At 44.3% G+C, this 14387-nt stretch overlaps 4 protein-coding genes across 4 annotated transcripts; 2 read left to right on the top strand and 2 right to left on the bottom strand.

Moving 5' to 3' along the window:
* Positions 1-2207: 2207 nt before the first annotated feature.
* On the top strand, positions 2208-5240 carry PHALS_04450 (alpha-aminoadipic semialdehyde; the record flags this gene model as incomplete). Its single annotated transcript, XM_024722259.1, has 1 exon — positions 2208-5240. The coding sequence occupies one exon, from the start codon at positions 2208-2210 to the stop codon at positions 5238-5240; it is 3033 nt and encodes a 1010-aa protein (XP_024573353.1).
* Positions 5241-5296: 56 nt separating this feature from the next.
* PHALS_04449 (uncharacterized protein) lies at positions 5297-8987 on the bottom strand (the record flags this gene model as incomplete). The annotated part of the gene is made up of 10 exons (XM_024722258.1): positions 5297-5592; positions 5647-5818; positions 5874-5948; positions 6005-6178; positions 6237-6789; positions 6861-6937; positions 7025-7854; positions 7912-8362; positions 8416-8822; positions 8888-8987. The coding sequence occupies 10 exons, from the start codon at positions 8985-8987 to the stop codon at positions 5297-5299; spliced, it is 3135 nt and encodes a 1044-aa protein (XP_024573352.1).
* Positions 8988-10623: 1636 nt separating this feature from the next.
* Positions 10624-11000, top strand: PHALS_04448 (uncharacterized protein; the record flags this gene model as incomplete). The annotated part of the gene is made up of 2 exons (XM_024722257.1): positions 10624-10854; positions 10977-11000. 2 exons carry the CDS (start codon positions 10624-10626, stop codon positions 10998-11000), a joined length of 255 nt encoding a protein of 84 aa, XP_024573351.1.
* A 141-nt stretch (positions 11001-11141) lies between these two features.
* PHALS_04447 (uncharacterized protein) lies at positions 11142-11411 on the bottom strand (the record flags this gene model as incomplete). Its single annotated transcript, XM_024722256.1, has 2 exons — positions 11142-11212; positions 11267-11411. The coding sequence occupies 2 exons, from the start codon at positions 11409-11411 to the stop codon at positions 11142-11144; spliced, it is 216 nt and encodes a 71-aa protein (XP_024573350.1).
* Between the last annotated feature and the right edge of the window lie 2976 nt (positions 11412-14387).

The following is a 14387-nucleotide window of genomic DNA, read 5'->3' as shown; positions in this document are numbered from 1 at the left end:
CGGCCCTGTACCATTGTAATCGGTAACATCAAACATAACATGTTGCGTACATTACATAGAACATAACATAGTACATATGTTACAGTGTGAGCGTGCATTCACGCGCGTCAATAAAGCGACAGCAGAGTTCAGTAGCACCTTGCTTTTTAAACATTTAAGTGAAGCAAGCCATATTGCGTCTGACTCGTACGCGGTACGTATCGCCTCAGCAGTTGGCGACGTCAGCATCGAGCCATGCGACAATTTAGAGTTAGCTCGAAAGCGCAATAGCTACCTCGATATGTTTATCTAGCTTGCATCACACTTTAAGACCAATTTTGGCGAAGAATAACAAGCACGTGTATTTCAATGTGAGAGATGTGGTGACGACGTCGCTATGCGCAATGTATAGATCACCAACGGCTGAGTGAAGCAGATGCACACTGCATTTGATATGCAGTAACTTCATTGCAAATGGCGCCATATCGTTTACTGAGTAGTTCTTTTTTGCCGATATGAGCGGGCGAGACTTAAACGCTCACGCGCTTACATCCGTTAACATTGCATAGAGTATTACGCAGCTTATTGCAAAGGCTGGAGCGTCAGCGTCACAGCCGACATGGATTAGCGGGTCTGGATTTGGAAGAGAAAGCCAAAATTAGTCCGCGCGTGAGGTGTACTCTTTTAGCCTTTAAGGCGTTCTCCTCTGGCGCAAACCAGCACTGCCTAATTTTTCTCAAACGATATTACCTAGGAGACGTGTCATGCAGGTATAGTTTACACCGTACTTGTACAAGTAATTTCTGGTCATGTCACTTTAACAATTTCTTGTGATGAATAGGCACTCCGATTTACAGTTTCCTTTATCTTGCTTGATCGACCCGCAGGCCATGATTCCCTGTTAATCAACCCAGAAAAGTTTTCATCGGCGTCAAAGATACTTGCCTATATTGGCGAATGCTGATTTTATCGAGTACTGCTCGCAAGGTTTTGATAAGGCTCTCTATATCTGCGTTCCTGCGCTCTGTGCAACTCTGACGATTACATAACATAAATATATTTGTGCGCAGCCGCAATTTGGCTTGAACAACTGCGTCACCAGGGGATTGAACGTCGCAGGTGCATTGGACAGTCTCCGGAACTTGATCGCCGTTTCTAGAGTATGCTGTCATTGCAGTGAAACAAACCTCGCTGTTCTTAATAAACATATGATAATACTAGGTAATATGCATGGAATGAGGTGTAGTTCTGCAGCAAATTCTTCTAGTAACCGATTTTTTTGCGATAGAATTATGATGGCTTCAGCTCATATTTAGCCTGCACGATCCGCCGTATGTCGTTATCCTTTCTAAACGAGAAATTAGTAATTTCGAGTCGGACGGTATACTTCCTCTAGTCAAACTCACTGCATGTCTCGCATTAACTTTTCGTTGGTAATGGTCATTGCCGCGTGGCTCGATATTTGGCATTGAGAACCAAGTTGATTTTCTGACGCACTCACGGCCTTGCAATTTCCTACAGATATCTCAGAAGTAAAACATTCCCAGCTCGATAAATGCTGTTGTCGGAGGCAAAGATTAAGCTTACATTAACCATGTTTACCCCGGTACAAGTGGGCATCATTTTATCATTGAAAGCACACATAGCACGAGCGTGAGCGCATTCATAAAGACGGTTAATTTTGACCAATGACTTATGGTGAGATGGACACTTCAGAGATTTTTGTCCTCAATGGACGTGCTTGACGGTCGCGATTTCCGTAAACGGTATAGAGCAAAACTTACATTAGCAAGTACCACAGTCACTATGTAGATTGACCAAGCTAATGCAAGCCCTGGACGAAGTCTTGAGAAATGTGCAGTTTATTGTTTCCCGATTGTATTAATTTTGATATAATAAATTGTTTTATTGCAACGGGTAGTTGCATACTAATTGAAAATGTTGGAATTATGGCCTGAAAAGTCGAAAATATTGGCCACCTGTACTGCATGAAGAAGATTGTCTCGATAACCTTTGATGCTAAGGTAATGGTGGCGACGTGTACATAAAGCGTCATCACCAGTTTGAGTCAAAATTGTGAAATCGGAACATTGCTGAAGGTCGTTCTAATTATATTATTCTGTAAAACAGATACTCTCAAGTTAACCTAGTCCTAACTCCATAGTGCTAACTTCAACCAGCGGCACTTCCGCATTTGTGCAGTCGGCTCTACTTTGTTTCTTTCACGTATGAAGAACAAGTGTATTGGCATTGTCCGCGAGGCTTACAATAAATGGGAGCGGCGTGCGCCTCTTACGCCCGCGCACGTCATGGAATTGGTGACGCGCGGTGTACAGGTTTTGGTACAGCCGTCCACTGCTCGCGTCTTTTCTGACGACCAGTATGCTCATGCTGGTGCAACAATATCTGAAGATCTGACGCAAGCCAACGTCATTGTGGGCGTCAAGCAGGTGCCTCAACCAGCTTTACTGGCCGATAAGACGTATCTTTTCTTTAGCCATACCATCAAAGCGCAGCCTGAGAACATGGCCATGCTAGATACCGTGTTGCAACGCCACATTACACTCATAGATTATGAATGTATCACAGAAGAGAGCGGCAAGCGTCTGATTTCGTTTGGTGGAAACGCAGGTCGAGCAGGAATGATTACAGGGTTTCGGGGCCTTGGAGAGCGTCTTATCAACATGGGTATATCTTCACCCTTTGTGAACGTCGCCTCCGCTTACATGTATGCCGACTTGGAGCACGCAAAAGATGCAGTTAAAGCTGCAGGGAGTCAGATTAAAAATGACGGCTTGCCAAAACATTTGGTACCGATGACGATCGCTTTCACGGGGAACGGCAATGTGTCGAGAGGAGCACAAGAGATTTTTAAGCTCATGCCACATAAAATGGTGCATCCGTCCGAGCTGCCAAAGCTACCAAAGAATAACCACATTCTTTACGGCACAGTGATTGATGATCCTTCTTACTTTGCAAAGCCACGGGCGGATATAGGAGAGACGATACGAGCGCACTATTATCAGAACCCTCATCAGTACGAACCCGTTTTTCACCAAAAGGTGTTACCGTACACTTCGATGCTCGTAAACTGCATGTATTGGGATGATCGCTTTCCCAGATTAATCACACGAGAGCAACTCCGTGAACTTCGCAAAACTGGAAACCACCAACTGCTAGGCATCGCGGATATTTCGTGCGACATCGGTGGTAGTGTTGAGTTTTTAGAAAGGATCACAAGAATTGAGCGTCCTTTTGCACTATTTGATGTCACGGAAGAAAAGATGCGCGACGATGGAGATATCCGAGGCCTTGAGGGAGACGGGATCATTATGATGGGTGTTGATATCTTGCCGAGCGAGCTGGCGCGCGAATCGAGTCAACAATTTGGTGACCGCCTAATTGACTACATCATCTCTCTATCGTCTCCTTCTTTGTCCAATGTTCCCATTTACGAGCGGATTGAGCTTCCTGCTGAACTTCGTCGTGCTTGCATTGCTAGCGAAGGTAAACTTGCACCTAAGTACGAGTATATTCATCGGATGCGGGCCGAGAGAGACCGCAGGAAGCAATATCAATTCTTAAATGCGCAACAAGAGGTTGCTGGAAGTACATGCCTTCTACTTGAAGGACATCTTTTTGATTCTGGATTGATCAATCAGGTACTTAATCTCATTGAAGACCATGGTGGAGGTTTTCACCTTGTCGAATGTAAAGTCCGTCCGAATTTGGGCGTTGGTGATGGAGGTGTTAGCACTGTATCGATTGCAATCGTGCAGATTAGTATGTGCGGTCGCGAAGAGTTGGATGCGATTATTACAAAAATCCAGTCTCTTGCAGAGCTGACATCGGGTGCAAATGCTACTGTAACAGAGCTACCCGATTTTTGTGGGACGGATTTTTCGAAATCGCGTGGTTCTACGGAAAGAAACACAGCCAAAACAGGTAATGTATCTGTCTCTACTTCGAGAAAGCGAAGAATTGTGTGCTTTGGCGCTGGATTGGTGGCGTCTCCACTCGTGGAGTATTTATCGCGTGAGCAAGAAAATGAGGTCTACATAGTTTCGGGAATCGATAGCGAATTGAAGAGGATAGAACGCAATATCTCTCGGCACAACATCAAATCGCAGGTCGTAAACGTGGCTGAAGACAATGTAAGTGTCGACAAGCTTTGTGCAGACGCTGATTGCGTTGTGTCGTTGTTACCGGCGACGTTGCACACAACAATCGCCAAGCACTGCATTTATCATGCGACACCTCTGGTGACAGCGAGCTATGTGTCACCTGAAATGAAACAGCTGGATGGTAGTGCAAAGAAGGCAAACATTCCTATTCTTTGCGAATTTGGTCTTGACCCTGGAATGGATCACATGAGCGCAATGAAGGTTATTGACGAAGTCAAAGCTCAATTTGGGAGAATTATGTCGTTTTCGTCCGTCTGTGGTGGACTTCCAGCCCCTGAGGCTGCAGATAACGCCATTGGATACAAATTTAGCTGGAGTCCGCGCGGTGTTCTTACTGCGGCACTTAACGCGGCTAAGTATCGCAAAAACGGTGAGATTATTTATGTAGCAGGTGAAGACTTGCTGAACTGTAGTGAACGTGTTAATTTCTTGCCGGCCTTCAACATCGAACAGATCCCAAATCGTGATTCCCTCCCTTACGGCGATATATACGGCATTCCAGAAGCCCACACACTCTACCGCGGCACCCTGCGCTACGGTGGCTGCTGTCAAATTCTGTATCAGCTACGCAAACTTGGCCTTTTTAATATGGATCCGTCAACGTCCATTCCAGCTACTTGGCCAGAGCTTCTCAGGCAGCTTGGTGGCCATCACGATCTTCACGAGGACGCTCGCAACTTTCTTCAGTGGCTTGGTGCTTTTGAACACTCGACACCAGTCGTCAAATCACCTTCTATTCTTGATGCGTTTTGCGCATTGCTCCAAGACAAGTTGGCCTATCAGCCTGGCGAACGCGATATGGCCATCATGCACCATGAGTTTGACATTGAGTACAATGATGGCAGAAAGGAGCTACGCACGTCAACGTTCATAGGTTACGGCTCAGAGAAGGGTGACACAATTATGGCCAAAACTGTCGGTTTGAGTGCTGCCATCGGCGTGCAATTGATCCTTCAAGACGCAGTTCGGGGCCGCGGTGTGCTTATCCCCACGACTCCAGACATTTATGGCCCAGCACTTGCGCATCTTGGAGTCGAAGGCGTGCATTTTATTGAGAAAACATTTTCAAAACATTAAAATGTGATCATTGTTTTATCGCCTTCTTAATTTACGCTGTTTGTGTCTTTAACTTATCACAGTACTGTAGACGGTCTTCCATCGAAAGATACCCGCTGCTGCGGGCCTTGTGCTGGTGCGATGTACTTTTCTGAGACACCATCTGACGACAAATAGAGTCGAGAGAGAGCCTTTGGACGTGAGCTTGAGTAACTCGTCTTAATCTGCCGACCGCCCACTTTGTCTGATGGGTAAACATTTAATTCGAAAAGACCACGCACAGATCCACCAGGATCAGATTCTGTTGTGATTCGATCTTGGCTGGAAAGTGCCCCGAACTCCCGGTTTGTTAAATTAAGGACACTATCCATTTCTGAAGAAAATGGTTGATTTAATTCGGGATACGCGATCATGACGGAGGCCTTACCAAGATACCGCTGTGGAACGCGATCAGAGCCGTTACGTTGTCGCAAAATTAATCCTTGAGGCTTCCACCGATCCGTCTGAATTCCGGAATTGATCGTTTCGGAAATGACAGATACTTCGACACTCCGATTTGTCCGGCGACGAAACTCAGCCAACTCCTCGATCTGGTTAAGCTGTAACAAATTTTATCAAATATTGTAGAGAATTCGCCACGAATGCTTAGTTTACCTTTTGTTGCAAAGCCCGGCGCTCTTGGTCACCGTCACTGATAGCAGCCTCTAGCATGTCAATTATCTTTTTAAGCTGTCAGAGTGTAAAAGTGAGTTTAGAGCAAGTTGATTGACCAATTTACATCAAACCTGTTTGTTTGTCGCAATCTCAATATTCCAGGCCTCATTCTTTTCTAATAGCTGATTCATAAGTTTCACCTGATTTTCTACTAGCTTTTCGTGATTTCCTTTGACCATAGTCAATTCATCTGCCTGCTTTTGAAAAGTTTTTGTGTACTCGTTTAGCTCGTCCACCATGTGCTTCTGCACAAAAAACATGAGCGTCAATAATTATTGGTGCACACTTTAATGGCTGTAATACCAGAGATCGCTCCAGTTTTCCAGAATCACTCTTCGTATTCTCGACTACTATTCGAAGCTTTGACGTTTCTGCCTCAAGTATCCGAATATGGAGTTGGTCTGAATCAATCCTATTTTCGGCTTGGTCAAGATTTTCATGCATACGCTCTAAATTTGCCTTCAATTTTTGCAGCTCGACTTCGATCAACTCAGCTCTATTGTGACACAAGATAGAGAACTTTCGCATTGTTTTCTCCAAAAGCATCTTTCGATGTACTTCTCGCTTTTTGCGTTGCAGCTCCATCGTTTGTATACCGCCGGAAATATCAAGTTTAACTTCTTGCGGGTTATCAGGTGGTACAGCATCAAGATCCAGCTCAAAAAGGAGCGCCTTATTGTCACTAATTCCATGTACAGACTCTGAAACTCTGCGCATGAAAGTCACCAATATCGAGCTTTTTTCAGCTTCGTACAGCTGATCTCTCTTCCCTTCCTCAACTTGGCGCGCCATTACCTCCTTCATCTCGGTAACACCAGCACTATCCTGATTCTGCCGCAACTTCATTGTGTTCACGCTACAGAATTGTCGCACGAATCAAGTTGGCTAATATGACACGTAAATCACACAATGTTATCACAGCGGTACCTGCTAGTGAGAGCCTCAATAGATAACTGAGAATTTTCAAGACGATCAGATAGAACACGATTTTTTCGTTCTAGTTCCTGTATGAATGCATCACGAAATACGTGTGATCCTTCAAGCAACGATACCAGAGATATGAAGTCATGGATGACATGATAGCTACGTACCGATATCATTTTTTGTTGTTTAGCGGATAAAACCTTTCCTTCGTTGATCTCCATTAGCATACGCGCAATTTCTTTGTGATAGGTCTCAAAGTCTTTCTCGTTAATATTGAGCGACTCTTGCGATTCATCTTCTTCCTTTAACACGGGTTCAGCGGTAGCAATTACTGTATTTTGCTTGTTAGATGTGTTGATGTCCCGGAGAGTTGGTTTTTGCAAAATTGTTCTCACTGCAGAAGCCTCCGCAGGCTGCAAGATGTCACGTTCGGGGCGCAATTGACGTGTGATGACAGTTTTAATTCTACTTGTGCTCAGCGCGTGCTTTTGACTCAGTGGCTTACATTCACCGTTATTCCTATACGCTAGATGGCCTGCAAGGTCGTTCTCACGCATCAAGGCGCACTCTAGTCGGTACTCCAAGCCCTCCAGCTTTTTAAGCAAGATTTCTCGCATCGACGCTGTCTGACTTGCCGCATTACAGTCACTCTCAGAATGAATATTTGCATCAATACTGACAGGCGATTTTTCCAAACCCGCCAAACGTCCTTGAATCGTTTCTAGATCCCTCAACAATTTTTTATTTTGACGGCGGAGTTCCAGATTTTGTTCTTGCGTCTCTTCCCTTATACGTTCCTCTTCAATAAGCTGGTCTTCCAAATGCCGCTTGGTTTGATCAAATCGCTGCAATGACGAAACGAGCTCTTCTTTTGAAAAGACTAAAGTTTGTTGTTGCTCTGCGCAAAGAGTTGTTTTTTCTCTAAGTTGTCCATCGCGCACTGCGAGGTCCACGGCCCTTTGTTCTGATGTTATAATTTCTTCTTGTAAACGGATATCTAAAGCCATATCGATTGTCAGAGTGAATTTGCAATAAATGAACTTACTAAACGTACAAGTTGTGCTGAGCTCGGACTCGACTCGGGCTTTTTCGACTTCAAAGCATTGCAGAGCTTCGGTCACTTGAGCAAGTTGTTCGTTAAGACGGTCGCTGAAAGCAGAAAGAATTTCGCGATCTTCATTCGATTGAGAAAGCTGTCGCTTCATATTATTGTTTTCGTCAGTGAGGCGATCAATTTTTTCTTGCATACCTTGAATAAGCTGAAGTTTGGAGCGTAGGTCAGTAGTAATAATTTTTTGTTCGCGTTCTTTTCTTCGTGCGACTTGCAACTGCTCCAGCGTGAACGCATTCTCCTTCGTCAAGGCCTTCATACGCTGCTGTAATGCTTCGTTGACTTCCTCCAATTGCCTCGCCTCGGACAGCTGCCGCTGCACAGTAGCTCGCATTTCTTGCTCCTTCTTCATTGCATGAACCTTCTCTCGTCGAGCTGCCTGAAGCTCCTTAGTCTGTACAAGTCAAACGGTAAATATTTGCACAAGAACCAGTTCAGATTGCATACTTCGCCATGAACAAGCTCTAAGTGACCACCACATGTCTCACAAGGATGTACTTGTAGCATTGTTTCGCTAGGTGCAAACAGAGGCAGAACGTCTCTTAAATCAACTGATGGTACGCTTGAAAGGCCGCCATCTATTGCTGCTCTATTTTGACTTGACAACGCTTGCTGCAACTTTACTGAGTTTCCATGCAACGAGATTGTCGATTCCTTTTGGCGCAGCTCTTCCTTGATAACAATCACATCCCGGTAATACGCACGGCGAATAACCTCCAGTATTTGGTTGCGCCGTGAAAGTTTTCCTCGCAGCATTTCCACATGCAACGATAGATTGTGAGGCACGACTCCGTCGTCTAGCTCTTTCTGCAATAGAGGATCAATTGGTTTAGTCGGACTCTCTCCATCTAGATCTGCTTCAATAAACTTAACATTTTCGATCAGTTTTGCTGTCATCTATATTAATTGAACTTCGCACCATGTACATCTTCGTGAGACGACAAAGTGTCGTTTGCAATGGAAGGCCCGTCAATTTCACTTCCGGAACGGCATTCCATAGCATTCGACACCTCTTTCATCTCCGTTATTACAACAATCTATTTAGAAATGTCTCTTTTAATGTGGCGCTTAAAAATATGTATTATTCGGATAATAATTTAAGAGAACTGAAGTTTAGATGTACAATTTTGGCGACAGCTTAGGCTTCGCCAGAGAAAAAATCTCTACGTCCTTCCTTGTAACGGCCTTACCGATATTTTGCCAAGAAAAACACATCGTGAATATATTATAAAGGCAAGACTCACGCTGCACAAAGCACCCGCCAACCCCAGCTGCAACGTGTTTCCGAGTGCGAAGCGTTGACAATACGACTTCGCGTTAGCTAGTTGAACTTCACGTATTATGATGTGTTCACGCATTGTATATAGAGCAGGGGCGGCTGGGTTGGGTATTTCGTTTTGATTTTTTGGGGATTATGACAAAACTCCATTTTTATTTAGGGTAGAGCCAAACGCAGGCTTTACAATCTGTTATCTGCCATATTCTCCTCGTACTTGTGTACTTGTCATCATTACAGCGGCTGGTAGCCTAGTACCCGCTTGACGGCATGAGCAGTGACAGACCCCGACCAAGCAGATGTCTCCGTCGATCTAACCCTGACGGGTCACCGTTGATCGTGCTGGGGGGTGCGTTGATGCTGCAGCAGTCCCAACGAAGGAACGGAGGGAAGAAAAGTCGGTGACGTTTAAAGTTTAACTACCCGCTCCTTGCAACCATAGAAACTACCTGTAAACACTGCAAAGCCTGAGTCACTAATCGACTTAAATCGGAACGTTATAGAGCTCATTTGAGTCAATGTAAACCGCTTTTTGAAGTCCATAAAGTTGGTGGAGGTTGATGAGCCTCCTGAATGGTTTGTCACGTCGCGCTTGAAGAGGAGAAAGCTACGTGGATCATTTGCAAATCACTCGAAAAAACAAAAGCCATTCTTCTTTACACAGTTACATGTTACTGGATCTCTCTAAAATGAAACAAGCCGACTAATTGTCCTGCACTATTATATTACTGGATTGTCTTTCCAGCGCGTTAAAGAAGAACATTTACGAAAGCGTTTCAACTGTGTCGGTAGATGTGGTTCTCCCTGATCAGAAAAAAAACAGAACTATTTTGAGATGGTCAGCTCGCAAGTTCGCAATACAGGCATCCAGCAAAACATTATATCATTTAACTACAGATGGGCGGTTAAACTCAAAGAATGAACCAGTGTTGAATTACATGTTCATAGGCGGTGATACGTCGTTGTTTCTGGAAAGTATTTGTACGCAAGAGTAGGACCATATGGCTTAATTCATTACTACGATCTTAGCCGTGTCATTACGATCCAAAAGCACTTGGTCTTTCAATTGGTGGGGCAGTAACCGATGATAGTGCCACAAATAGATGGGTATGGAAATTGTTGTAGTCAAAATATCCTGGGATGATCTGATAAGGAATTGCCTGCATTTACTTGTGAAGGTCATTTTCTGCAGCCATCAAAACCAAGCAAGGTTGGCTGTCGCACCTATCCCGATGGTTACCCATTTGATAATTTGTTCACATTCGCTTCTAAAGCCAAAGAGGTCGTATCTCTCTAATCATATCACCATTAAATCAAGGTGAAGCTTGTAAAAGATCAATATAACCGAAAGTGTCGGCATTGATTCAGCCTGCCGCCACATGGTGGAAAAGCCTGCAGGACTGCCTTCTCGGCTTGCAAAAAGTGAATCTATTCTCCTTAGTATTGTTACAGCTCGAGATTTCAATTTCGGTACAGCCAAGATGAAAGCAAGTGCTTACAAAGCCTTCGATATTCTTACCGACGCAAATTCCTGTGTTATCTCGAGAAAAGTAGAGCCGGAAGACAAAGTAATCACCATATTCCAAAAAGATTCCATACCTGTTTCGGAAGTAAGTATTCATACGGCAACGGGATCGAAATAGCTTGTATTCTGGATCCAAGCTATCTGGGAGATGCAATGACCATGGTAAAGAAGAATGTTGTTAACACCCTTTCTTTGATTTAGTTGTAGACGAAGCTCGCGATGCAATATTAACTGAATACATCCATTTTGAGGTCAATGCATATAAGAATCGTGAGGAAAACGACTTTCGGTTTAACACGTTGCTAAATCAATTTATGGCTGCAATCCAATACCCTTTACTTCAGAATATTGCCCTCAAAGTTTTTAGTTTGGTTACGTCAAGTGCCGCGTCTGAAAGAAACTTCTCAGCTGCTGGGTTCCTTCATTCGAAGCTGCGAAATTTACTGAAGGACGAAAATTTTCAAAAGTTAATATTCATAAAAACCGATGCTTCTTACGTCTGCGGGCAGCTGCTGCAAGCTTCTGATTATGGCTGCTCTGGTGAAGAAGAATATCAAGATAGCTGATTTGCTGGCGTAGGCTGTTCTGATAAAGTAGAGTATCAGGGAATGGTGCAGAACTATCGGCGATGAATGATGTCATTGGTAATCGCGAATAAACACTTAGCATCTCTGACCCTTCATTACGAGCTCAAACGACCCATAAACCTAAAATAATTTTAAAAAAATTGTGGGAATTCGCCACCAATATATAGGTTTACTAATGGTTAGTAAAATATGGATATTATTTTGTATAAAATAAAATTCGAAAATATATGTCACACTTATAGAGTAACTAGAACAGCAAACTATCTATCTACTTACGTGAGAGGCTCTTGCTTTCACTCTGCATGCGTACGAACTTACCCTCTGTGCGCAACTTAGAGCGGTATCGCTGGTTTGTCGCATCCCTGTGATGGCAAACCTGTTGACCTGTTAGCACCTGCCGTCAACTCGACGACCCAATCTTAAATGAGCGCATCCTGTGAAGTTGGAACACAAGTTGTTCATTTATCTCTTCCTGGGAAAGCTAGACAAAAGGGAATGAGGCAACCTCTCTCTGGGTGAGAGAAGCCGAAATCGCTACGCGATCAATTACTCTTCAAACAGAGCGACAGAGCACCACGTTAGTGGTAATAGAGCCATAGTGTCGCGTGCGAGAATGGGCATTATCTTAATTGAAAAATTATGCCCGCCATGTAAGGATTGAGTGACCGATGTCACGGATGTTTGCACCGCTCAATCAGGCGAACCGTGAGCATCTTGAATTTTTATCTAGGGAAAAATGCACGAAGTACGCCTGAGAGCTGCAGACTCTCGTAGCCGCGACGGCGGTAGACCATCTCCTAGGTCCATAGAAGGTCTCCGTACAGATGCCGCTCGTACCGTGATCTACTGCGTCCATCAATCCTGCTTCTAGATGCGATGAGTATCGCACTGAATGCGTAGTACAACTTACGTGCTGCAACAGCAGGCTGGAGAACGGAAAAGAAAAGCTCTATGAGGGCGCCCTAAGCAATGCACCTCAACTATATTGAAGATATGGAGAACGAATTATTAGCTGCAAAGCAGTGCCGATATCACATCAGCGAGTGTATCAAGCATTTGCGCCTTGCGTGTGCCCTTGAGTGAAAATTTTGAAGGGTCGGACTTCCAAACAGGGTCGTCGTACAAAGCTACTGTACGTCTTGGAGGTCAAGAGCTACAGTAACCAGTCCACAATGGGTGATTAAACTGAAGATAGCTCACAGCTCAGGGTCTTCATGAATGATCGGTGCCCACGAAGCCGTGGATGTCCGAATCGATTCAAGCGCCCAGTAAGTTAAATTGCTAAAGGTTCTATTGAGTCTACCGCAAAATTTACATAGCTATCGTCTTATACCTAGATTCGAAAACATCACGTGTGAGGTATGGCATAGCTCAAATACCATGAGCCAAGGATTATCTTGACGACAAGAATGTCAGATGCCACGCAGATTTTTCCTTGTGGAGCTTTAGCAAGTCATGAACCACCCCGGCTTAAGTTGAAGAGTGCTTTTGACGTGAGATGAATCTACTATAGATCTGGGCAGAGAATGGATGTTTAATTGATGAGAAACGATGTTGTTGAGTGCCTTGAGCAGATCTAGGTTAACAGAAGCCACAGTGAGCCACGATTTCAACATGGGGTAGGAACAGTGATCGTATGTCGACGTCTCCAGGGTGTACATCTGCTAAGACAGGAAAAAACGATATTACGTACTGATTCACATAGGACGTCTCCATCGACACATTTGGTTTCAGTCGCAAGCTGACATCTACTGCGTCAGGGCCTGTTGAGATTGGCGACTGCAAATTGCAAGTAGAAGAGTCAAGCCTCGAAAAATTGTCCTTGTCGCGATGTTATGGTACTCTGTGTCAGCACTGCCACGAAATGTGCCCGTCGCTCGGGGTAAATACTGCCACGGCTTTTTGGTATTAAAATCGTTTACCCGTGAATATAGTGACCGGTGCAGTCCAGGAATGTTAGTCGATCTTCACCACCTACATTTGCAAGTATTAGAGTTTTTATCTCAAAGAAGAATTTGCAAAACAATGAATGGTATGAAGTGGTATCTGAGGAGCAAGTAAGCTTATCACCCATTATAAGCCATGATTTATTGGGCGGTCATGGAGGATACTCAGCTGGTGGTTTTCCTCATGAGTCACACGATAGCAGTCGCCAAGTTAGGAGGCCGCACGCGAAAATGGGCACTTATGTGCACTAAATTTGTTGAGGATAGGAAGCTTTTAAATGGCACCTATTGCGAGTCTTTCGCACTACCTAACCAAGCGTACCGTGTGCGATCAAAATTGTTGTGTATTTGCCAAAGGAGGAGAGAACGAACGAACTCTGTCCGGATGTTAAGAGCTCTAATTGCCTGGATATGAGGTAATGATACCATCTTCATGGTAGGTGCGGCTTGCGCCGAGATATCCCGCGTTAACTCTTCCTGTATCGGGGCGAGCCCTGCAATCGTGTGTTCACGTTTGGTAAATTGCATTAAAGACAATACGCTACATCTATTCGAAATTCACATTGCACTTGGTGTAACTGTAAATATTAATAAGTAACAAAATATAGATAGTTATAAGGATGATGGAACTCCGACATGAATAAGTCGGTGGTATACATTGGCTGCTAGACGCACGTCAGAAAATCAAAAACAAATATAAGTTGTTGTTATCCTCTACCAGGCCGTTGAGAGTGGGAGCGAACGAGGGTCGCAATCTTCCGTGTCAGAGTCGGTGGAAGTGCCGTTTTAGGTTTCATCCTCGTCGCAATGTAGCGGTACAGCTGAGTCAGCACTACCGTGTGACGAGTACGGCGCGTGTAGCAGCGAATCTTTACGGTTAAGTGACGAGAAAGATTATTCACTCGTGAATGGAGTGACCAAAGTGGTTGTAGGGGTTTTAAGCTTCTTTCACTACTTCCGGTATCAGAACTCATAGAGCTGGGACTTTTCCATTTGGAAATGTGCAAGTAAATGGTAAGATCACCGAAATGATCCGGTTAGTACTACAGGAGGCATTGATATCGTACCTAGTACCAGATCATCAC

Source organism: Plasmopara halstedii (genome assembly GCF_900000015.1).
Source record: "Plasmopara halstedii genome assembly, contig: Scaffold_262, whole genome shotgun sequence".
NCBI lineage: Eukaryota > Oomycota > Peronosporomycetes > Peronosporales > Peronosporaceae > Plasmopara > Plasmopara halstedii.
Note: the sequence above shows the minus strand (reverse complement) of the source record. Positions and strands in the feature narration are given on the sequence as shown.